Raw genomic sequence first — 26,392 nt, forward strand, 5'->3', positions numbered from 1 at the left:
AATGATAGGTTTTCAACTTGGGTGCCAAAAAATCTGCAGTGTAGTGCAGCCACATGAATTGCACCCAGGCTAAAGTATATGCCTTGAACCGTTAGTTCTCCATCAGAAGGGCCTCTTGATGCTGAACTGCAAAACTATTGTGGGATGGTCTTCCAGTGTCATGTGGGTGAGAATGATACTGACAAAGGAAGGGTCCGCGTTATTATTTGAGCCTGGAAGATGCTTCACACAAGGACTTCCCATTTGAATATGCCAAATCCTCTCCTGTTGATAGGATTGGAAAGTCCCTGTGTGCACAAACTTCCACATACACAATGGAAGTCTCTTGAGCACAGTCGAGTCAACCCTGATGGCAGCTTCTCCTTTGAGTTTTGGCCCAGTTGGCAAGAGAAGTAAGTTTCTCATCCCTACAGCTCCTCATGAACGGACGGGAATGAGGATACTGGAGAAGATAGGAAGGATAAAAAAAAAATGTCCTAGATTAAAGCCATCTATTGCCAGGTTTCCTTCAAAAAGGCTCACAGAAAGGGAGGACATGGCAATCCATCTGGGGAATATGGCCCCAGGAAGACTCTACAAACTGTGTTGACTTGACAAGAGGCAACTGCATGTGAATTATGCCATGCAGAAATCCACAGTTTACATGCACAAAAGCTTTAACCCCTGTAAAATGTGTAACAGTGCATATGATAGTGAAGACAGATGATTGTTCTGGCATCACATAACCAATATAAGAACACAGAAATCTTACATATGGTAGGTTTGTGCACAGGTATGTTACAAACATACGGGGACGCGGGTGGCGCTGTGGGTAAAACCTCAGCGCCTAGGGCTTGCCGATCGGAAGGTCGGCGGTTCGAATCCCCGCGGCGGGGTGCGCTCCCGCTGCTCGGTCCCAGCGCCTGCCAACCTAGCAATTCGAAAGCACCCCCGGGTGCAAGTAGATAAATAGGGACCGCTTACCAGCGGGAAGGTAAACGGCGTACCGTGTGCTGCGCTGGCTTGCCAGATGCAGCTTGTCACGCTGGCCACGTGACCTGGAAGTGTCTCCGGACAGCACTGGCTCCCGGCCTATAGAGTGAGATGAGCGCACAACCCTAGAGTCTGGCAAGACTGGCCCGTACGGGCAGGGGTACCTTTACCTTTACCTTATGTTACAAACAGTCATATGGCCTCATTGATCCTCCACAACCAAACATGCCCATTACAGAAGCTCAACTTCACATGTTTTATCAGTGAATTGTACACCAAACTTCATCCAGGGAGCTCAGATTGGCTTAGACAGCCCTCCAAGCAATCTCTATTCCAAGTACTGGTCATGCTGAGGTCTGTTTTGCTTTAGCATCAGATGTGCTCAGATCATCCTCTGGCCCCAACATATTTAACATCACTAGCTAATTGCAACTCTGCGGTAAATGAAGAAGTGCCATTGCCCATGCATTCCTTTGGCCGGCTAAGAAAGAAATGTTGCATTCTCTCTGAGCTGTACCTCTACATATCTTTTTGTCATCTTGTATGCTCTTCGCAAATCCCGGCTTGCATTTACAAAGGTAATCCCCTTTGGTGTTGATGCAACTTCCATAAGGTCCACAGATGGAAGTGTTTTTCTGGCACTCATCAATGTCTGCAATGAGAAATCTGCTTCTAGGTGAAACACGGCAAATTGGCCCCCAACCTGAGCCATCACATCATGATAAGCAGGAAACTGCTTATGGCTGCAGAAAGGCAAGCCATTCTAGAAAATCCGCCTTGATTAAGCCATTCAAAGAAGCATGCTGTTAGCATTCACTTAGAGCAGCAATTCTCAAGTGTTGGGTTGCAAGAGCATTGTAGCTGGCATGCCAGGCTGTTAGCAGGGACAAGAGGGCTTCCCATTCAAGTAAAAAAAATGGCTAGCGTTAATAGATGTCTGCTGAGTACACCAGATTTCAACGGCAATTGCCATCTGGAACAACTTGAGGAACCTCCAGCTTAGAGGGTGAGAGAGTAACAAGTCAAGTTTTTAGGTTAGTTTCAGCCACAGAAGCTGCAAGCGAGAAGGTAATGAACTGGAGGCACAGCGAGAGGATGTTGTGATGCGGATGCTGCGAAACAATGTGGCCGTCTTCCTTGCCTCACTATGCAGCAGCAATTGCTGTTTTTTGTGCCGTCCCCCACAGAGGTTCCCCACTCTTGTGTTACAGACTCAGCTGCCAGAAGTAAATTAAGAAGACTAAATTATGACATCTCCCCCAACAAGCAAATTTCAGCAGTTGCTGGCTCCCCATTTAGGCTAAGGGGTGCAGGCTCCCCGCTCCCAGGAGAGGAGTGTTGCATTTGCTTGAAAGAAGCCCTGTTTTTATTCCCAGATGGTACACTTAGGTTTGGTGCTGGTTGTAAAACTTGTGCACAGCCCCCTGTACAGCCAGACTTGTGCCCTTGCTGTAGCTCTCAGCTCTATACGTCATGTCAGTGCTGTGCCTGGAGCGAACATGCTGCATCTCAAGCAAGAAAGCCCTTACCCTCGCAGTCATCTCCCTTCTCGGGGACCTTCTCGAATCCATCTACACATATACAGGAGTTGTTCTTGCAGTTGGCATGGAATCCACATTCTAATTTCTTCTCAAGGCATAGATCCAAATCTATGAATGCAACAAACAAGGATACACTTTGCAATCTGGCTGTTAACCGTCTCCTGCATGCATCAAATGGCTGAAGCCTGGGAATTCCTTTGAAGGGTATGGATCCTGTGTTGCCCCTCCTCCGGGATGTTGTTGGATTACACCTCCCATCATTCCTGACTGTTGGCCACGCTGGCTCGGGATGATGGGAGCTGGGATCCAACAGCATCTGGAGGGTCAAAGGTTTTCTGACCCGGGTTTGAGGAATCTGATTCTATGTCATAGCTGGGTCACGGGATTCCTCCAACCCAAGAGTGCTGAACACAACATTTTATCCTAGAATTGTAGAGTTGGAAGGGAACCCGAGGGCCAGCTGATCCAACTCCCTGCAATGCAGGAAACTAAACTAAAGCATCCATTGCAGAGGTGTCTCCTTTGTAGCCTCCCACATCCTCCCACAAATAATCAAGTCATACTGAGAGCTCGGAAGTGAGCGCCCTTAGTAGGACGAAGGGTTGGCAATGTTTCTCTTAACACTGAGGCAGGAGGTTTCTGGTATGTGTGCATGGGACTTCATATTCAACATTTCCTGTTAAAACAGGGTCCTATAATTTGGGGCTAGCTCTGCTATTCAAGCCAAAAGCTGCAGACCCCTGTAGGGGAGCTTGTTGGCTTTGGGTGCTGCTCCAAGAAGGTGTTCTGAGCGTGGCAAGATTAAATATATGACATATACATTCTATACATATTTAAGACCAGATCATTTAACGTGGCCAACTAGTTGCTTGTAATTGCTTTTGTTTCTTCATTGTGGGCAACTGCCAGAAAAGAAAAAGCAAAGTTGTTGGGGTTGGGGTTTTTAAAAAAATGTATTTTACTTTAAAATCACTACTGTGATCTGGGAAGCAAGTCTAATTACCACAACACTTACCGTCCTCCTCTTCATCGGAGCTATAGGGGCCACCAACGTTTTCCTTCTGTGGGTGGTCTGTTAGGACACAGAGGAGAACAGCAACTGGTGAGTCTCTACCTATGCCATACAGTCAATTCCCATTCTTCTCACTTCCTTCCAAAGAAGCAACACTTAAGCCTACCTCCCCCAAATCGGACCTCCCCTGTCCCCACTACATACTTCCAAAACAACTAGTCCATCCATGCAGAGTGGGGAATTAAATATTCTGCAGTCAGAATATATTATGGCAGGAGCAGCAACTCCAGAACTCTTATTTCTTTCATTTTTTTGAGAATCCAAGCTTTCATGTGTGCCAGAGTTTGCAATTTAGTTATTCTTAAGTCTCTTTTTTTCCAGGAAACAATACCGTCTTTTTCCATGTATTAGATGAGGTTTTTTGACTCAACAATCATGTCAAAAAACTGGGGTCGTCCAATACATGGATAGTGGCATGGGGGAGGGAGAAGTGGCACCCCACTGGCAGGAGTGTGGCTTCCTCTGATGCCACAGTGAGTGGGAAACGATCCAGGGAGTGTTTCCTGTCCACAGCTGCGTGGGGGGGGGGGAGCTCAACAAGTCTGGGCCATCTCTCCTCATTTTCTTAAAATTGAGTCCCCAAAAATGGTGCAGGTGGGGGGGAGGGTCCTTATACATGGGGGCGTCCTACAGACAGAAAAATACGGTAATCCCTAACATATCTGGAGGATGAGCCTGTAGCTTCAGGAAAACCTGAGGCAAAAAAAGCTGCTTGGAAGGCCAGGGAATTCTCATTCCGAGTTGAGACGGATCTAAAGTCATTTAGGCATGAGAGCCCCTAATACATTTATGAGTGACATTCAACTAACCATTATTCAGAGCAAACCCACTGAAATGAATAGCCATGACTAACTTAGGTCAATTAATTTCAATGGGTCTACTCTAAGTAAAAGTTAGTAAAATACAAACATGTTTTTAAAAGGCAAATTTCTAGCCTTCATGTTTGCACATTAGCAAAGATTTCTAGAGTGGTCCTAGGTGACAAATCATTGGCCAACACTGCATTAAGCAAATTTGTGCAACAATATGGAATATTTAAATATAGTCGACTAGTACCTAAGCATTTGCTATTTCACTTGTAAGGAAGTTTATCTATAATATAAAGGATATAGGAACATGGAAAGCTGCCTTACATTTATGTATTCATAAAATATTTGTATACTGCTATTTATATTTTTAAAACTATCAAGCTGGTTTACAACCAACTTAGAAATATACAATAAAAAACATTTAAAATTGGAGATCAACTATCATGGATATTTTTTAATTGCCTGCAAAAACTTGACAGCATACTTTTTTCCAGCAGACAATTAAAGATTAAAACAGAAGGTGCCTTTTTATTTCCCTTTGGAGGTGGGTTGTACCTTCGTAGTTTTGGCCTTCCAGGTTGTGATGCTTTATGGTTGACATTTTTTATTTTTGGTTATGATTGCACTTCTTTTGCTTAATAATTCAATAATAATAATAATTTTAAAAACCAGAAGGTGCCTGCAGAACATTCCACATGACTGGGCAGATGACATTAAAGGTTCATTTTCTTGTTGCTGTCAGATGAGCCTTGTCAACAATGCTCCCGCAGATTATCTCCATGATCAAGCTGGGCTATAGGGTTTAGGCAGTCCGTAAAGTACCCTGGACCTAAGTTGTTCAGGGCTTTGCAAATACAAGAACCTTGAACCTGGCTCCGTAGTAAATGTGCAGCCAGGGCAGGTGTCGGTCATGTGCCCCCAGTCTGGCCATCTCATTCTGCATCAGCAATAGTTTCCAAACCTGGCCCAAGGGCTGCACCACACAGAGTGCACTGCAGTAATCCAGCCTCGAGGTTATCAGTGCATGCACTGCAATGGCCAGGCTATCCCTGTCCAGGAACAGCCGTGGCTTGGTAACCCAGGTGGTGCTGGTAAAAAGTACTCCTAGCCACAGAGGACACAAGGGCCTCTAGTGACAAGAGATGTATCCAGGGGTGTCCCCAAGATGTGCACTTGCTCCTTCAAGGGGAAGCAACTCCATCCAGAACGAATAACTTGCTTATCTCTGGGACATGGAAATCACCGACCCACAGGATGGATGGATGGATGGATGGATGGATGGATGGAAAGACATTTCTTCAAAATGCAGCCACAGTGCTATGCATAACCCCATGAGCTGACCCGTAGGATGTTCTCCTTGTCTTGGCTATCACCGCTTTGTGGATTGCTTGCTGCACCCAGCCATACAGCAGCTCTTTCTTTTGGTGTCCTCAGCACACGCTGCACTCGTCCGCAAACAAACAACATGGCAAAGCGGTGGTTTTAAACTGGCCCTCTATTGAGTCTCTGAAGGCTTTTTAATCCAGAGAGAACTCACCTTCTGCTCCTTCTTGCTGGGCAGCACCTCTAGACTGAATCAGGATTATGAAGAGCCCTGAAAGACAGAGAGCCCCAGTGTCAGACTTACCATTAATTTATACCTTGCTATTGCTCTGGAGAGCTCAAGGCAACACACATGGTTCTCTTTCCCACCTTTCTTTAGCCGCATCATTACTTTGGAAGATAGATGAGGCAGGTCCATGGCTAAGAGGGAATTGGAAGCTGTATCTCCTCAGTCCTAGTCCAACCCTCTTACACCACACTGGCTCTACTCACCTGCATGTCCCAGCCTTCTCAGAACTCATGGGACAGGTCATTCGGTCCCACCAGGAAGTAAAAGCTTTGTGGATCTCACAAACACCTCCATGGGTATTTAATGGAGGGCAAGGAGATCAGTGTCTACTAGCCACAATTTCTATATTCTACCTTCACAGTTGGAGGCAGGGTGCCTCTGAAGGCCTGTACAGCAGTTAAAACCCTGTCTAAATCCAGGACATTTATGGAAGGAAGGAAGGAAGGAAGGAAGGAAGGAAGGAAGGAAGGAAGGAAGGAAGGAAGGATCTGTAATATCAGCCAGGACTATCCATCACTCAGAGATAGGGGGATAACATAAGGGAAAGCACACATTTGTATTTCACCAGGTGACCTCTTTAGGAATTCAGCTCTTCATATTATTACATCAGGATGCAATCCTTGGATCTGGTTCTGTGGCTGACTCTGAATGAATACTAAGATAATTTCCAGTCATGGTTATTCCAGCCCTTCTTTCCCCTTACTGCACAGCTCTCTTGGAAGCAGTGGTTTCTCAAAGGAGGGCAGCTCTGTCAGGAGAGCCAGATTCAAGTAATGGCTTACACAACTGCTAACAGATTACAGCGACTCCCATGTTGGCAGCTGAGACAGAACAGCCCTCCAGTCAAAGGCCCTCCAGAATAAAAGGCTGAATCGACAACAGATTCAAGGAAAGGAGTTCAGTGGCAAGAGGCCCCAGTATTTTTGATTTAATTAAATCGTGTTGCGACCATTTCACTGACTGTCGAGTCATAAATTTATATTTAAAACATTCTATACTGCCTCTCCAGATGTTACTGAACTACAGCTCCCTTCATTCCTCTCCATTGGCTGTGCTGGCTGGAGCTGATGGGTGTTGGAGTGCAACATGCCCCCCATGTAAACAAACAAACAAACATACAAACCCAATTAGTCCTTTCCTCTATGGCAAGGAGGCAGTTTCTCCCCTACAGATAGTTAAAGAAGCATGGAATTTTAAGGGCATGAGGCATATTCATTTATATTAATAAAGAGAAACAGATGGTTGTGATTTTATTTTATTTTGGTAGATGTCTGCTGCATTTCTTGATTCGCCTTTTAAAAACTTCCTAACATTTACAAACATTGCGCTAAGATGTTGTTTTATTGCCTCGCATGTGTTGTATTTTTATTCATTGTATTGCAATTCAATCAACACGGCATCTGCAAGCACAACAGATTCTCGTTTCATGCGTATCCAGCAACGTTTTTTGCTTCTGCTTAAAACCAATGTGCAAATTGAGGGCCAATTGTTTGTGCAGGGTAATAACCAACACAAGCAAGTGGTTAATTTCCAAGAAGTGGTTTCTGGTCTTCAACCCGCCTGTAAGTTACACTTTGTCACCTAGAAGTCAACATACAGGGTAGACCAGAGCAGGCTGTGGTTACACAGTGGTATGTGAAATGCTGCCTGCAAGGGCTCCTAGCTACTTTCTTCTCTACTGTTACTTCACAAGTTCTGGCGCTCAGCCCCGGTTCAAACACAAGTCCCGAAAATGTGTCAATAAATAACTTAAGCATATACAATTACAGAAGCTTGCTTAGCCAAGCCTGGGGCTGCAAAAGAGAATGGCAAAATCCTTCAGCAATATTAGAAGCTTAGTTGATGATGAAAGACAGGCATCTGATGCTTGGTCCTGGAAAGACTCAACAGCATACAGTACTGGCAAGCACAGACCCTTCCCATCTTCTGCAACCCAATACACAGCTTCTTATTATTATTAACAGAAGGTGGAAGTCAACTACAGGGGTTTTTTCCAGAGCAGATCCACTGAAATTAATGCACATGGCTAGGTCCATTAATTCCAACAGGTCTACTCTGAACAATACTTAGCTGAATACCACCCAGAGCGTTTGATGCCTGCCATCTTTTCTCTGAGCTCTTTCTGATGCATGGCTGAAACAGAAAATCAAGCTTCTACTTACAGCTAAGAGACCATGATCATCTTCATTTACAACAGGGTGAGGAAGCGTTCTAGATGTTGTTGGATTCCAACTTTCATCAGGCCTGGTCAATGGTTGGGGGTGATGGGAATTGTAGTCCATCAACATTTGGAGGTCCACAGGATCTCCATCCCAGGTTCACATTTGCTTCTTTTCTTCCTTCCTCTAACAATTGTATTCAGCAGCTGAAGAAGACTGCTGAAAACTGATTCTAAATGGGCACTTTTTTGAAGCTCTGGACAGCTTGTGGTAGGTGGACTTATGGTTTGACATGGGACAAGGCAGCTTCCTGTGTCCCTATTCCCCAATGATAGCTTGAGCTCATTTCTTTCAACTAATTTACTAGGAAGTTAAATTCTTCAGACAGAATTAAAATGGTGGGATTAAAACCAGGAATCATTTGGGTAGATTAACTGATATTACTTCTTGCCTGAAGTACTAGAGGAAAGCTAGCTTTAGTACTTTATAATTTTACTGTATTGTCGCTAAGTACGTATTTTTCCATGTATAAGACTAGATTCCCCCCCCCCCCTAAAAAATAATGTCCAAAATTTGGGGGCATCTTATACACAGATAGATCTTTCCCCATTTTCTTAAATCGGAGTCCCCAAAAATAGGGGGTGTCTTATAAATGGGGGTATCTTATAGACGGAAAAATACAGTATATTTAGGCCGCAAGCCTACATTTGATTAGTAAGTCCCACTGAACTCAGTGGCACTTCCTTCTGAGTAATTTTTTTCTGAAGCAGACTTTATTCCAAGCATGTATTTTATGCATCTCACATTTGGGTCTTCCAAATTAAAAATAAAATAAATGTTACTGGAGAGTCAGTCAAATCTTTCAGGCACTCATCTGATTCTGATCTTATTTTTTTCAGCCTTTATTATAGATCTCCTCTGCTCTCATTTTTATCAATTGTGATTTACATTCATTATTTTTCTACTTCTTGTACAGTAATTACAATATGTTGTGAGTCCAAGCAACTTCAACTGAAGAGATTAAGCACATGCTTATCTTTCACTCCATCATGCCCACATTATGTCTCAAATGTCTTATCCATCACATTACTTGCACATTCCTTCATTCTATCATCAAGTTTCTGTAACGTATTTTGAAATGAGACCAATAGAATAGCCTTATCTTCTTTTTCTCTTGCTCTTTCTTCTCGTTCATATCTTCCTCTGTTCCTGTTCTAACTTTTGTCCCCCTTGCCCCTCTTGTGTCCTCCTCTAATCTCTTGCTCCTCTTGTTTCCTTTACAAACTTATCTCTCCTAGGTTTCAGATAACATGTAAAAATTATTGGTCAGGGTATATCTTTTGACTGAACAGAAATCTCCAGTTCACTTGCCTTGATTGGTATCACACAACTGTATGCAGACTGCAAAACAGACATATCTTTCTCCTTCTTATTACTTGCTGGAGAGAAGAAATAACATTAAAAACACCTCCCATTATGTGTTGTAGAAAGAATTCTTTTGTAAATGTCTCTATGCGGAGAGGTTTAGCTTCACTTTTTCATTTTACAGTTATTTTTCCATAAGCAACAGAAAAAATGAAGGCAGAGAGGGACCCTTTTCTGTCTCAAATAATCCTCTTCAACTCTACCATCGGGACTGACCTCAGAGGTTTGCTGGCTAACACTGGCAATTGTGCTTATCCTGCCAAGGATCAGGCTTACTATGCTCAATAATGGGAGGGGAGAAGGCCAGTGCTTTGAGTCAGACCTGAGATAATAAATAGGTATCACAAGATTCACGTTCCTTGCCTGCCCAGGATTGTCCTTGGCTGTCTTCAAGGTCAATTGATGAAAATCCTCTCAGTTTCTAGATATGATTAATAATCACACAGAGGTTCCACAATCTTCATACTGCAAGATCTACTGCACAGAGCAGGATCAATTTCATTAAGGTCAAAGCATTATTGATGCTCAGCAACATACCTGCCCCCAAAGGGATGATTTTTATTTCTGTTTGTTTACAACAATCAAGCAGTTGGAAGAAGCTTCAATCTTGATCATAACTGCACGTGCATTAGGATAGTCGTACCTCAGATCCTGAACACCCTGGAACTTGGACGTTTTGGCTCCCCAACGCCACAAACCCAGAAGTGACTGTTCCAGTTTGTGAATGTTCTTTTGGAACCCGAACATCTGACGGGGCTTCTGAAGCCACAATCTGGTTTCCAAACATTTTGGAAGTCGAACGGACTTCCAGAACGGATTCCGTTCGACTTCCAAGGTATGACTGTACTCACCACTTTCCCTGCAGGCTGGTTTTCCTATTGAAACCACCTCCTCCTAGCTACTTCTTGCCTTGTTAAGGAAAAGTTAGGAGCACCCCTCAGCTCTTATATAATCAAGAAAGAAGGAGGAAAGATCTAGAGGGAAAGATGTGTCAGTCCCCCTTTATGCACAAATGTTTGGTACACACTGCAGCTTTTTGAATTTGCTGAGTGATAGTGGAAACAACCTCATGAAAAACATTTATTGTGACCAAGTGTCACATGTAATAAGGTGCTTCGGTCCCTCTAAAGCCCTCCAAGTTGAGCATCCCCATCGACACATAAGAAATAGCATTTTATCAGACCATGCTAACAGGTGACAATGGCTGGCAATGAATTGCATGACTGGAGTGGGAGGTTTTGAATTTGCCTCTCCATCACAGTCGAGTGCATTGGCCCTAGGAAACTGCTGTCCGTAGGACAGACAGAGCCTGGAACAGGCTTAACAGTAATAATGAAATGCCGATGGGTCATGCACTCACATTCTTTCAACAGCTGTAAACAAACTTGCACACGAAACAAAAAGCCAAAAGAGCAGCAAACAATGCTTTCACCAAAATGGCTGCTCTATTCCTTGGAGTGCTTCCTGAAAAAAGAAAACAAACCAGAGGCAAGAAATCAACAAAGCCAGCACACTAACCTAGCGGCAGAGGAAGCTGCTCAGGCACCTGGGGCGGGGCGCCCAGAGGCGGGCGCACCACCGGGCCTCCGGAGTCTGCCTGACTCCTCCCACTCAGCCGCCCTACAGCTGGGGGGGGGGGGAGACATTTTGGCATGGTGAGTGCCACCTGGCATTTTGTCATTCCCCCCTCAGTGGTGACACCCGGGGCAGCCCACACCTACCACCCACCCCTTCCTCCGCCCCTGCGCTAACCCTATTTCCTTCTCAACCTTATATTTTGCAAGTGTGGCACATCCTCAGGACCTAAATGCTGCCCAGACACTCTGTTCCCTGAGACACGGGTAAGAGAATTGTGCTTTGCAGACCCCTTTCTGGGTCACAACTGCTTGCCTCCACCTCAGTCTTCCCAGTCAAGAAGCAAGTAGATCTTGGACCACGGGGACCTATTTGAAGTACTTAGCATTCATTAAGGCTGTGACTGAGTCAACATACCAACAAGACAGCATCTCTTTTGTTACACTGCACTGGTGCACATCAATGTAAGGAAAAAATGCAATACATTTATTCAAGAGAATAAGAGATATTCCACAGGAATGAGGAAGAGATGGCAGCAAACAAGCTCATTACACATATGTGCATGCAGATAAAGCAATTTGAAGATGGAGGCAAAACTTGCCTGTCCTAGAAGTAAGCCTTTGCCAAAGTAAGAAAACTCGTTGGGACTCCTCCCTGTTTGGTGTTGGCCCCTGTTGTAGAACCAGCCACCTATGGACATAGATCACCTCTCACAGCTGCATTTTCCATTATCGTAACCTTTGTTAGCAACTCACCTCTCCAAGATCAAATTTCTATGCTCCTCACAAACAACCTTGGGAGTATGGAAAACCAGTCCTGCCTTTCTACCCTGCTCATGCAAATATCTAGCATGTATTACTTTCTAAACAAAGCAACATAATCATTGTTCTTGAAAATGGTTAACAAATTAACAATGCCAAAGGTAAGATAATATGCAGGGCTACCTGAATCAAACTGAACTCTAGGACAAAAGTGTCATACGATGTATGAAATGCAACCTGTCAGAATCAGTATTATTTCATGTAAGAATGCAACAACAACATTCAGAACAGAGTTTTTTTAAAGCTAAAAAAAGGAAAAGAAAGTAAAATGATACATGGGGGGTGGGACAGGACATGTTGCACTCCCAACACCCATCAGCCCCAGCCAGCGCAGCCAACAAACAGGAATGAAAGGAGCTGTAGTTCAGTAACATCTGGAGAGGCACAGGTCCCCCATCCATGCTATATTCCATAGGTAAAATTGAGCAGTGCACAAAAATAAAAATAAAGATTAGGAATCAAGGGCCCAGGAAAGCTCCCACTTCAAGCATACAGGCATTTTGGTTTCCTCAGTAGCACAACATACCGGTAACTGCTGCCCCCCCCCCCCAATCCAGCTCTCTCTCTAGGATCTGAAGGCCTTGCTGAGGGGAAAATGATTCCCTCCGCTGAGGTGCCATCTGCATCCTTTGTGCCTAGACCAGCACCCAGCGCCAGGAATGGTCTCCAAGGAACAACAACAAAAATCTCTCTTAGGGCCTAAGAAAAGGAATGTGCATTTCAAAAGTCCGTAAGCTTTACTGCGGCAGTAAGTTTGAAAGGTAAACCTCACTTCCTACAGAAATGGTGGCAGAGAAAGCCAGAGTCACTCATGCTCCCCCCCCCCCACTTTTAGGCCTCATGTGAAAGTGTGAGATGCACACAAACACAAACACACACCCCGCCCAGATACCGATCCTCCTGAAGAAGTAAGGCTTCCCCTTCCAGCTCTTCTGGGGAAATTCTGAAGCAACCCAGAGGTGACAGGAAAGAGAAAGTTCCGCCTCCTAGTTCTGCAGAAAGGGAAATGCGGCTAGCCACCTTAGGGAAACAGGGAGGCATTGCCACACACAGAGAACAGAGCCCTGAGGAGCACTACTTACAAATTTATTGTAATTGTAAATGTGTTAAGATTTTAGAGTGTGGAAGAGGAAGAGATCAGTGGGACCTGATCAAGGGGACAGCTGGGAAAATGGACTAGGCCGGCCTTCTTTGGAGATTCCACCAGAGTAGTCAGAGGGGAAGGCAACTTGAACCCCCAGCGCCACAGAGTGCCTGGAAGCAGATCTGCTCTAGAAATAGCAACACCATGCCCTTTCCCCCATCAACGAAGACCAAGTCTGTCCCCACAAGAGGTTAAAAATGACTTGCATGTCTCTGTCCCTCCTTGGAAGTCCCCCAAGGCTAGTTTCGTTCAGCTGGGTTTCATTTCTGAACTTTCAGGGAGACTCGCTGTGCTTTCCTCTACAATTCCCCCTCCCTCTATCCCACTACAAACTGGCAGGAGGGGCAGTGAAAATACGGTATACTGACAAGCCTCACGCAGCCCAGTCCAGCGCCTTGGGGCCCAATTGTAACACCCTGAAGCTCTTAAGGAGGTCTTTTGCTTCCGCCACATTTCAGCAACAGGTACCATATAGATAGGTTTGAACTGCCATAATAAATTTAAGGAAAGGGGGAAGAGAAGCACATCACAAGGAAAGCAACACCCCTCGAGGCCACAATGCAGCTAGCTGACCAGCAAGTCTTGTGCACTGCGCAAGCACAGAGCTCTCTCTACTAGGGCTGGGAGTATCAAAGGTTGTACACTGGTCTTTATGCTAAGTTCTGCAAAAGTGGGAAGTTCACGACTGGCCAGCTTCCTGCACCGCAAGACGTCAAGAGCTATCTAACCAATGCAGTTCCCACAATCTTTTTTTGGCGGGGGCCAATGTGCTTTAAATGTACTCAATATGTGCAAGATGATGCTCTGTAGTACCAGTTATCTATAATCACATGTAGGGGAGGGGACCCTAAACTGCAAAAAGGACTCAACGCTTTGTGTGTAAACACCTAGTTTGTCACAAAGAGAGTCACAAGGGTTCTGGGTAGTACGTGATCTCATCTTCTCGGAAGTTCTCAAAACTGCATGATGCAAGTAATGTCAACAAATAAAAAGAAAATATCACAGCTGCAGCAGAAGTTGTGACATGATGTGGAGGGCCCTGGGAACTTCCACACACATTCTTCCGCCCATGTCTGAGAGGAAGGCCCTGCCAATAAGACCCTGGGATTAGTGTGTAGACCTGCATCAACTGAGGTTCTGGTACCAGATGATAATAGAACGGCTGCTGCTGCAATGCAACTTCCAGTTTTACTTTGAGAAGAGGTCGCATATGAAACACTAGTACAATTCAGTAAGCGTGTTAAGGGTGCTAAAAGTTGCCAGGAGACCCCTCACAGAGCCTACAATTCCCAGCACCCCTAACAAACAACAGTTCCCAGGATTGTTTGAGGGAATGTGCGGATGTGATCAGAGTATTTTTTCCCGTAAGGCTGTAGAAGAAGAATCAGTATAGTTTTCATTGCTAGGCAACCAAGCTCTCCTTCCTATTGTCAGGGCAAATACAGTGGTACCTTGGGTTAAGTACTTAATTCGTTCTGGAGGTCCATTCTTAACCTGAAACTGTTCTTAACCTGAAGCACCACTTTAGCTAATGGGGCCTCCTGCTGCCGCCGCACTGCCGGAGCACGATTTCTGTTCTTATCCTGAAGCAAAGTTCTTAACCTGAAGCACTATTTATGGGTTAGCGGAGTCTGTAACCTGAAGCGTATGTAACCTGAAGCGTAAGTAACCTGAGGTACCACTGTACAGTGAGCAAGTCAGGAGGGCAAGTCCATAGGTGGGGCATGTAAAGCAACAAAACAGAACAAAAAAGGCAACAGACAAGAGGAGAAGATTTCTAAGCCAGAAGATGAGGGGGAAATCCAGGCTACTCAGCGGCCAGAGTTGGCCAAGTTCAGTGGGCTGCGAAGAACTGGCACATAGTTCTAAGGATGAGAAAGAATAATGACTCTGGCACTGATGCATGCTTGAAATGCAAGGCTAACTCCGAGCATGAATGATGCTGCTCGTGATAACCAAATGTCCAAATTTACTGGGAAAGAATTCAAACGTTGCTGAAGGGCACATCCGTCTCTAGGTTGCGGTCTACAAACTCATGAAGTCCAAGTACTCAATACAAACCAAAAAAGAATCCTACTGGTTTCAAACCTCCCAAGCTGCGCTCAACTGTGCTTCTTTATATCACAGACTTAAAAGTAGCTTAATCTTCCTGCATTGGAGGTCATTGGGCTATAGGACCCTCGGAGCCCCTTTGCAACTCTATGATTCTATGATTCTGTTCCTGCTCTCTGGAGAATTCTGGGTGCTGGAGTTCTGCATGAGGGGTAGGGTGGGGAGACAGGTGAGTTCTTAGCACCACCAACAGATGACAGATCATGAAAGTTACTGGTGTAAAGCAAACACACACTTGGAATTCAGGGGCTGGAGTGGAGAAGAGTCATGGGGAGAAACACATAGGGGGAGGTTACAGGGATTACTTCATGCCCCTCCAACTTCTCCCTGCCCAGGTACCTCACTCCTAAAGCAGCATATGGGCAACAGAGGCATCATTATACATGTTTGTGTACAACATGTAGCTAAGCTCAAAACCTGCAGGGTAGAGATTCCCTCTCTGTCCCTGGCCCTGTGTCTACAACTGTAGCCTTTATTGTAGAGACATTTTCTCCCGTTAGCCAAATAAGCTTGTACCCTAACCACTCAGCCTCATCATTTCCCTATTGTCAATTTAAATTTCAGGTGACCTGGGAAACGTCATCCAAGGCAAATCGAAGTTATAAAAGCATAGTGGCAACTGTTTAATAGGTCCCATTTGTTCCCCCTTGGCATGCTAACCTGTAGTTAGTGCTGGTGCATGTCCTGGATTGCATTTATTTGGCTGGCTAAACACACAGGGATTGTTAACAGGAGCAGCTCACAATATCGCTAGCATACAGCGTATGTATGATATGCACATATAAGACTGGGATTTCCCAGTGCTAACACAGCACTACATAATGTACCTGAGAAAAGCAGCTGCAGATGTCAGAAAGCCCTAGCGGAAACCACCAGGCCACACATTTACATAGCATGCAGCAGCACAATTGGGGCATTTGATTCTGTTTGATGAACCACAATGCAGCCACTCAAAGATATGGGGGTTGTAGGGAAATTAGAGCCAACAGGCTGCTAGAAGGAAAGCAGGTTTGCCAAGCTGAGCAGAAATAAGCTCTTTTTGAGATGACTCCATTCAGCTCCACAGCAGATTGAAACTGACTAGTTTACCCCTTTTCAGATCCAACTTGGCTTGGAGATGCCACATTCCCCCCCCCTTTTTTTTTTTTGGCAGGGCTCTGGTGTCTTTAATGGTTGAAGGGCAAGCAGATGAATCTTCATCTACCAAAGAAGCTACAGGATGCAAAGGTTTCAGCCTGGTGAAGACTCACTGCTGGTCTCTTGCCCAAGAACCAACAAAAAAAGTTCTGGAGTCAGCCAACTCAGTCTGTGAAAATGTCTTTTATATTTTCTTTTAAATTGATTATTTATTTGAAGGGTTCACTGAGTCAAATGCTTGACTCATTGCTATCCCTAGTCTACCCTCTCTGTCATTGTCCTGGAAAGTTATTAATCCTCTGGGAGGATTCAGTGTGAGCTGGGATTACCTTCATTCTTCTTTGCTGGTGGGTAGAATGTGGTGAGAACAAAGCTGATCAATGAACATAAGAACAGACTGCTGGACCTGGCCAGTGGCCCATTGAGTTCAGCATCCTATTCTCACAGTGACCGACCAGATGCCTGTGGGAAGCCTACAAGAAGGACCTGAGCAGAGCAGCACTCTCTGTACACCACAAATGTAGTACAACAGAACTCTTCCCTCCCATGGTTTCCAACAACTGGTATTCAGAAGCATACCGTCCTCAACAGTGGAGGAATAACATGGTGGACTGGATAAGTTTGTGGGGTCACCCACATGTAATGCCAAGCCAAAGAAGAATCCTCACTATGTCCTCTGTTCATTCACCAAGATGAGAGGAACCCAGATAGCAATTTGCAGGAAACAATCCGAACCACCTGTTTCATATGAACCTAGGAAACAATATTCTTATTCCTCTCCCAGAGCAGTTTAACAATCAATCCCTTTCATGGGGACTCTGGGAATTGTATCTCTGGGATGGGAATAGGTAAAGGTAAAGGGTAAAGGGACCCCTGACTATTAGGTCCAGTCGTGGCCGACTCTGGGGTTTGCGGCGTTCATCTCGCTTTATTGGCCGAGGGAGCCAGCGTACAGCTTCCGGGCCAGCATGACTAAGCCGCTTCTGGCGAACCAGAGCAGCGCACGGAAACGCCGTTTACCTTCCCGCCGGAGTGGTACCTATTTATCTACTTGCACTTTGACGTGCTTTCGAACTGCTAGGTGGGCAGGAGCTGGGACCAAGCAACGGGAGCTCACCCCGTGGCGGGGATTCAAACCACCGACCTTCTGATCGGCAAGCCCTAGGCTCTGTGGTTTAACCCACAGCGCCACCCGCGTCCCCCGGGATGGGAATAGGGGCTTCCTAACAGCTCTTAGAACTTTTAACAAACCATATCTCCCAGAATTCACTGTGGAAAGCAACAACTGTTTACAGTGGTATCATAGTACCCTAAATGTATCATGAGAATACACCCTGGTCAAGAACACAATGCATTTACCATTCCATTTTTCAGACTGGCATTCTGACCTTGGGGTTGGGGGGAACCCAGCAAAACTTTAAATAGAAAAGGAGTGACTGAAAGCAGCATTTGCCCTTTTTTGTTACAAATAAAACTCTCAGTATTTCATCTCTCAGTATTTGTTCTTGTCATGAGAGCAAATCGAAAGGGAAGCAGTGGTGGGCCATGTGAACCCACAGGGAGAATCATAGGGGAGGCAAAGGCCAGAGAAGAGCCTGCTACACATAGTAATACTCCCCTGACAATCAAGAGTTTGGACCTGTGCTAGTTTGAAAGTTAGGGAGTGAGTTGGCTGGCTCTGCTTACATTCTTTGAAAACGTCTTAACAACACCAATTAACATGACAAAACCCATGCTAGTTAGTCATTTGCCAGATCTGCTTGTGCTAAGTGGAAACAAAACAAAACAAAACAAAACCCTTTTTTAAAGCTGGCATACATAAGCTCTTCATGCACTCTTCATACTCCCACTTCACTTACCACCCCAGCCAGCTGATGAGTTACTTGTGCAAGAATTGCTGCCTGTTTTTCACACTGTGGCTTTTATTACTGAGGAGTAAGTCCCATTGAATACAGGGGGGATTATTTCTCAGTAAACATGTAAACACAGGCATCTTGGAGTATTTAGCAGCAGAATTCATAGACTCCTGTGACTTACACATCCTCATTCATACAGAGCCATGGCTGTAAGGTGAATTGGCTTGGTGATGCGAGAAAAGCTTCCGTTTACAGTGAGAAGGACAGAGGCTTCCTGGTGGGAAAACTGAAAGTTCGATGAGCATCTTAGAAGGAAAACTCCATGCCTAGATCTGCTTATGAGCCCAGGCACACAGTTTCATTCATTGTAAATACACACCACTTGAGAATGAGCCATCAAACTCCAGGAGGAAAGGCAGCGGAGGGTCAGAGTAGCTATGGAATCACTGGGTAACCCACTTGGCAAGGCTGATTCATTTCCTGAGCTGAGTGATGTGAAGAAAAGAGAACTAACAAGCGGTATGTGGAGAAACCCAGATGCTTCTCCACCCACATGGCCTGTTTTTAGCATAATTTACTCCTGGGCAGGAAAACAAGAACCGCGGTATCCACAAAGCCCCCAAAGAGATACTTCCTTTTGCAAGAGAGCCTGGAAGACATTGTGAGGCCACCTGCATTATAAGGCCCACACTGTATTGCATTATATATGAATAAACTATGGAAGGCCAAATCCGGCTAGGCTGCTACTATGGCAGGCCAAGAGTGCTGCTGTGTGTTAGTGACAGATCTGTCATTCTTCCTCTTCCCAGGCCAGCCCACACTTCCTCCCAGTGGAAAACATTCCCTAACGGAATTGCTGCTGATCTACACTAGATACAGAGCTGGCACCATTTATATAAGTAGTCAGATCAGCTCTTGAGTTGATTCATTGAGTTACTTAACTCAACACAAAAAGCCAATATCCTGAAAGCAGGCATTCACATTCCACCCTTTCCCCTCGGCCTCCTTGCCCATTACAAGCATAAGAAGAGCCCTGCAGGATCAGGCCCATCTAGCCCAGCATCCTGTTCTCACAGTGGCCAGCAAGATGCCTGTAGGAAGCCTACAAAGATGGACCTGAGAGGGGCAGCAGCACTCTCCATGACTGACACTGCACTACTAATGTAGTGATCTGGAAACTACTGAAGCGAAGCTGGCTCGTAAAGATTTCATTCAAGCCTCCGTTCAAGAGGGAAATCCCATCCTGAAAGTGAGACATCGAGTCACAACAAAACAAGTCTTTTGCAGCTGATGCCATGGAAATACCCAACAGCCACCCCCACCTTTCCTTTTTGAATAGTGGGAGGCCAGGGCTCATTTTCCTATTCAAGATCGCAATACTTCTCCCCCACATCACATTCTCAGCCATGTGGATGCTGACTAGACTCAGCTGTCCCCCTGGGCCTGGACATGCCATGTGAGCAGGTGTGGCAGACATCAATCCAGGCGATGGAAATAGCATTGAGTCCCGACGCCAGACCTCTAGAGGGTATTCCCTGCTGTTATAAATTGGCAGCCGGCAGGGAGGCATTCTGAATTCTTTGCGTTTCAAGCCTGCGACATTTGTGTCCGAAGTATAGCAGCGGTCAGAAAGCAGGGCTTCACACAAAACTGCTTCCCAGCTCGTGCGGCTGGCTGTTCTCGCAGGTAGGGACAGAGGAGAAAATCAACTCAAGTTTGCATTTAAAGGCAAACCTAGTTAATCTGCACCAAAACAATATGGGAACCCAAAACACAGCTATCCTCCAAAATTTGCAGTTCTCAAAATGCTGTAATGTAGTTCGCCAGCCAACCAATGTTTATAAAAATACATGTATTAGGGGAAAATATGCATAAAAATGAATATATTGGTGAAAAAACATGGAACAATGCATTGTATCATGGAAAACAGCTTGCAAAAAATATGTAAATTAATCAAAGCCACACACAAAAATGTGTTTGTTAGGAGAAATGCACATTAAGATGCCGGATAATTTTCATGAACATTTTTTCATTAAAAAAAGTCACTGATTGCTGTAGAAATGTGGAGAACTGAATTTAAGATAAAAAGAGAGAAACGGAGAGAACCGAAATTGACAGGTCCTTCCATTCCTACTTCCAAGATCTCACATCTAGAGTTGTCAGCTTTTCAACACTCTGCTACAGCTGTATCTTAACAGCAGCCTGGTGTGTATGTGAGCAAGAGACGCTTCCTGACGGCTGCTAATTTGATGTAGGATTCAGTGGCACAGCAGACAATTCAGGTTGCGCAATTAAAGTGGATTTGCCACTAGTGCGCAAGAAATCTGCCTCCCCTCCAACCCCTGCAAAGTTTTGGCGAAAAGCAAAGTGACAGGAAAACATACTGGAAATATTGCCTGATGGCAATATCCCTGCAAACAAATCAGAGCGAATGCTCAAAATAAGTTGTCTAACCTCTCTGCAAACGTCATGCAAACAAAGCTGGATGGATGCTCAACAAACAGGTTGTCTAGTAGAAGGAACCTGTGTATCTCTCCTTGCACATCAAGTTGCTGTTAAAAGCACAAGAGCAAGCCACGCTAATTTTTTTTCTTCAGACCATACTAAGGTTTTTCCCCCCTCTTGATTAGCAGCCACACTGTCCGTTGAAAATCAACCAGTTTTTGCTTTCTTGTCTAGTAGCAAAAGAAAATGCAATGTTGTGGTGGTGAAGGGGATGCTATACATGACTTGCCTGACTATGAACACTGCCTGTCATGTACATAACCCTATGACTCACCTGTCTGCCACTTTGGGCTATTCAAGAGTGGCATGTGGCTTCCCAGAATCAGATGTGCAAAACCAACTCATCAAAGCTCATGCACAGCATCCCAAGCTGAGACCCTAACACAGTTCTCCCTGGGGGGGGGGGGGGGAGGAAACAAACATATGCACTTTCCAAAATGAAGCATCTTAAAAATAATCTTATCTTAGGTTGACATCAGATACTATTGCATTCATTGCAAGTTTTACACACACACACAAACATGCATGCTCCATGCCTGGATTTTGTTGTAGTAGCCCGAAGTTAAGCTACACCCTGTGTTGGACAGTCTTAATTCTTAACAGCAACATTTGTTGAGAGGAGAATCTGAGATGGATAGAAATGTGTCCCAGTTCGTTACCAAACAGTGTGGTCCAGAAACAGCATCTAGATCTACTTGATACTCTGGCCAGGAGAGACATCCTGATTGATGGTCACTCCTATAGAAACCAAGCCACAGTTTGAAAACAGGACTAGACTTCAGACTATAACAAAAGGTGCCCAGGTTTGGAATTTTTGGCCCATGTTTTCTACGGAGTGAAGAAGCCCAGTCATTCCTAAAGCAAGTCTGATGTCACCCACCCCACCCCCTAGATGTCACATAGCTGGCAGGACCAACTAGGGACAAAGAATGTGAAATTCCAGTAAAGCTTCAACATGAGAAATATCAAAATACTCCTTAAAGTAGAAAATAAATTCTTCCTGGCTTGTGTCATGGGCCCATTCCACTGTGTCCTGACTGATGCCAAGAACATAGACCTGGACATGGGAAGAGAGTGGTGCCTAGTGGGTCAAACTAGAGGTTAGCATGAGAAACCAGGACTCTTGGCTTCTCTCTCCTCTTCATCTGGTTGCCCATTCTGTGCCTTTGTCGACTCTGATAACTTATACAGGACAGGGCAGTGCCTCCAAAGCAGATCTAATGGCATTCTGCTTTTACTTTTTAAGGAAGTGGAAACAGCAGAGGGTGAAGAACACAAAGAAGCCAGCAAGTCTCAAAAGCGGCGTACAATAGGAGATTTACAGTGCAATCATATAGATGTCTACTTGCAAGAAAGTCCCACTGAGTTCAGTCCCACTGAGTGCATTTGGTTGGACTGCAACAAATAACACATTTTACAGTGCAGGCATGTGTGTCTACTTAAAAGTAAGCCACACTGAGTCTAGTGGGACTGACTCCCCGATGTGTGCATAGGGTTGCTGTAGCCTTTGGCTGTGTACACTCTCCTGTTCACTCTGCATTCTGTGTACTCCCACAGATGGTTTGGGAAGTGGCTTACACACAATGTTAACCATATTCCGTATCTATGCTATGGTTTCCCTCAAACTGAGAAAAAGAATGACCAAGCTGTGTTTTAAGCCAGTAATGTGTATGCAGCCACAAAGAGAGTGAGAGAGCCCAAGGGTGTGTGTTTCATGTTTGTTCCTTAATATTTTCATTATTAAGCCGTCTGATGCTTATTATGTAGCCATGTGTTTTGTGTTCCTTGTTTTAATTTATGTCTCAGCAGATCTGATTGCAAGTGTCTTGTTTCCATATAAGTCTTTCATTTTTATTTAAAAGTACTACCTTTCAGTAAAGATATAGAAAGGGCAGTTAACTGCAAAAAACAAGCTTGGTCAAGATCAAAATGGCCTGTATTGTTATAACAAGTTGAGCTACATTTCTGTTTAAAGTTTGATGGTTTTCAGAACCATTATAATTTGCATTTCTGAGTGGTTACCCTCATTTTTTGAAATTATGTACGGCTAATTTAAGTACTGTGTATTACGCATTCCAAGGCATTCGTCGTACAGTATTTCATTTGGTATAATACTTTACCTGTGACCAAGTATTATTCATTTAAATCATTAAAAAAAGAATGATTGAACTACTAATTATTTCATTATATTTGTATGCGAAGATTTTGCAGTTGCCCCAATAAAGTTTTATAGAAATTAATATTTCATTGTGCTTCAACAGATTTTCTAACTTGGCATAAACTTACCCTACTGATTGTGCTTCATATGTTCCCAACCACTTTATTAATATTAAACGTTAGTGGTTAGAAGTATGAACTAGGTAGCTTGGTTCAAATCTCAGCTACGTGATTAACTCACTGGGCAGTCTAGACCCAGCTAGATGACCAATGGTTAGGGATGGCAGGAGTGGTAGTTCAGAAACAACTGGGGGCACAAAAGGTTCCCCACACCTGGCCAAGGCATACACAAACTACTCTGTCTTAAGCTCTCAGCCCCCTAAGATGTTTCTCAAGAGCTTTCTTATATCAGCTAAAGCAGCTGATGGTGGCTTGAGGTTGAGGGGAGGACACCCAGGTTGGGGGAGTCAGAAAACCCCCTCATGCATAATGTGTTTAGTCACCTCAAGAATGATGTGTGTATCTCAGGGCCTGTACTTCTCCACACAAGGGGGGATTAGGATTGCCCCAAGATTCTTCGTAGCATGGAAGAGCTTTACAATACAGTGGTACCTCGGGTTACATACGCTTCAGGTTACAGACTCTGTTAAGCCAGAAATATTACCTCAGGTTAAGAATCCTTTGCTTCAGGATGAGAACAGAAATCGGGCTCCGGCGGCGTGGCGGCAGCAGGAGGCCCCATTAGCTAAAGTGGTGCTTCAGGTTAAGAACAGTTTCATGTTAAGAACAGACCTCCAGAACGAATTAAGTTCTTAACCCGAGGTACCACTGTAACATGTTGGCCTATACTGAGGTTTCCTTCTCACAGCTGCCCAGAACACGTTAGGCACATGGGTGGTGAAAGGCCCAGCCCTGCTCCCCCATTCCCAATGCATGGAGTGACCTCATTTGCAAAAGACATTTTGCTGCCTGAGGCAGACGAGTTCAATCCCTCTCAATGCACAAAAATTAATAATGGCACTTCCAGACTGTTGTTTTTGGGTGGGATTCAATTCTCAAACAACAAACCCACTTCTCCTCCCACAAAAAAACCCAGACTTTTGTGATAAGGAAAGCAATGGGAAAACACACCAGGATAGCAATTACTTGATGAAACAAACAGTTCAAATCAAATGCTCAATAAACAGCCAAGGTCGCAGAACCTCCGCACAAACTTTGTGCAAACAAATCAGGATGCCTGCTCAATAAACAGCTCAGCTGGAAGCAACCCTGTGCTGGCAGCTGATTCTTACTTCCAGGTGGTAATTAGGCAGCATCAGTTCACCAGCATTCAGGTTTGCAGGCTGGCTTGGGCAGCCCAGGGCAGGCAGGCGGGAGTGGCACCCACATCTCCATCTTCCAATACCTCAGCACCACCCACTGCTTAAAGGTGCCGCCGCAGCCTGCCTAGTGGTAGGGCCGGCCCTGATTCTATCACTCCTCACGAGGCAGGGAACTGAGGCCCTTCCCAACCACTGAATCCCCTCCAAAATCAGCGATCCCGAGCTGCTTTCTCTCTTCCACACACACCTGCAGCCGCTCTCCTTCTGACTCGAAGCTGGGAGAGCGGGGTCGAGGGCTGAGGAGGGGATCAAAAGCAGGGGATCTCGCCTGCGTCCCGCTCAACCCGACGCCTCCCTCGGGCCCCTGGGAAACACCACGTCTAATGGTGCCCTGTCATAGTAGCGCAGGCTTGCAACACCGGGGTTTTGCAACTGTTCCTGGGACAATGTGCGTAAAGTGCTGGGGTGGGGGATGACTCCAAGTCACTTTCCTTATTGGAGAATATCAGTTTTTTAAAAAGCAACGGTAGCCTGCTTTGCGAAATGAAAGAAATCCTTTGGCTTCTGCTGCTACCGCGGGATTTATATTTCCCAAGTGCCTTGGCAATGCACTTGGGGGGTAAAAGAGAAAAAGGCGGCAACGGCATTTGCACACCAACGCGGAGTTAGCGCAGCCGGAGAAGTTTCGGGGAGTTTCCCTTAACACAGCCCCTCCGGAGGCGAAGGGAAGCGAGACCCCAAGACAGCGAGAACCGAGTCTCGCCTCCCCGCAGCAGCAACAAGTCCCTGAGAGGTGCAGGTGGAGCCCTAGCAGTTACACAAAACCCCCGGGCACGCGTTCAGAGAGGCGGCCACGAGCCTCGCCGGATCTGAGTGGGGGCCAAGCCACGCAGGGCTCCCCGACTCCGGGGGACTCACCTAAGGCCAGCGGCCGGAGCCGCGGGGAGAGCGCCATGCTCCTGCTCGACGAGCGCGTAGGGCGGGGAACGCCGGGTGCTGCGAGCGAGGGCTCCGGGCCGGCCAGAAAGGAAGCGAGAAGTGAGACGGGGCAGGGCGGGGGGCGGCATCTACTCCCGCCAGGACCCGCCCAGACACGCAGGGGCTGGGCAGAGAGAGGGGCGAGAGGCATCGCCCAGGCTGGGATCCAGCCGAAGCCGCCGCCGCCTCCTCTCGCAAGGCATGGCAGCTGACGGGGCGGGAGTGATTGGGGGAAACGTGTCTGGACCCGGGCCAGGCCTTAGTGCTAGAATAACGTGGTCTCTCCAGTCCGGGCCACGGCTCAGCCCTCGCACACGGTGGAGAGAGCAGCCCTGGGCGACGCTTTCGACTCGCCGCAAACTAGCCGTCGCGCAAGGGTCCTCCAGGGCTTCCCTGGAAGGAGGGAGGTGGAAAGTGAGGCGCCCTCGGCTGCGCCTCTCATTTCCATCCTGAAGTATGGCGCGTGGCTGCGTCTGAGCCGGTATCCGGAGTGGGATTATGGGGCTGAAATGTTTTGTACCTGAAAGAAGAGGAGGCACGGCCTCGTTTAAAAGGAGTGCTAACTAGAAGGGGTTTGACCTTATAATACTGTGCGTAACTGGATTTCCATCTTAGGGTGTGGGAGGCTTGAAAAAAAGATCCTGCCCTGCTTTACACAGCAGCTTGCTTCTCTCCCCTTTTCTCTTGGAGAAACAAAAACCATGTTAAAGACAGGCCTCTGCGTTCCCTAACCAAATGCCATGGGTTCAATCCCTGGCATCTCCAGATAAGACTGGGACATGGGAATGTCCCTTGTCTGAAATCCTGGAGAGCCAAGAGCCGCTGCTGGTCAGTGTCAACAGTATTGCGCTAGATGGGCGAATGATCTGAATATAAGGCAGCGTCCTGTGTTCCTAGAAGGATCAAGGACTGCTTTGTACAGAGGAAAAAGGTGAGTTTTTCTGGTTGCAAGTATTTGCAGAAACAGATGCAGAATCAGAAGTCAGGAGGAGAACTGGCAGGGTGCTTGACCCTCATAAAGTACGAAGGTTAGGGTTCTTTCATGTTGATGGAAATACTTGGTCCTTCATCACAAGGGATGCAGAGGTGCTGAACCTCCCCTGCTTCCCGCCATACCTTCCTCAGCACTGTCATTCACTTCATGCACTTTTCTTTTCAATAGGAAGCAGACAGTGATCAATACAGTGCAGAAGTC

General features: G+C 45.7%; 1 protein-coding gene across 3 annotated transcripts in view; it reads right to left on the minus strand.

Annotated features, from left to right (window-relative positions):
* Window positions 1–25,412, minus strand: part of ADGRE5 (adhesion G protein-coupled receptor E5) — a 46,158-nt gene extending 20,746 nt beyond the window's left edge. The window contains exons 1-5 of one of the 3 annotated variants that reach the window (XM_028717294.2): window positions 25,138–25,409; window positions 5,932–5,988; window positions 3,529–3,585; window positions 2,502–2,621; window positions 1,490–1,624 (exon numbers count right to left, since the gene is read on the minus strand). In XM_028717294.2, the coding sequence (XP_028573127.2) occupies window positions 1,490–1,624; window positions 2,502–2,621; window positions 3,529–3,585; window positions 5,932–5,988; window positions 25,138–25,348 (580 nt within the window). In that variant the 5' untranslated portion in view covers window positions 25,349–25,409. Of the gene's footprint in view, window positions 1–1,489; window positions 1,625–2,501; window positions 2,622–3,528; window positions 3,586–5,931; window positions 5,989–25,137 lie in introns of all 3 variants that reach the window. The other 2 variants (XM_028717295.2, XM_028717296.2) reach the window with 2 other exon arrangements.
* Between the last annotated feature and the right edge of the window lie 980 nt (window positions 25,413–26,392).

This window comes from Podarcis muralis, chromosome 2 (assembly GCF_964188315.1).
Source record: "Podarcis muralis chromosome 2, rPodMur119.hap1.1, whole genome shotgun sequence".
NCBI lineage: Eukaryota > Metazoa > Chordata > Lepidosauria > Squamata > Lacertidae > Podarcis > Podarcis muralis.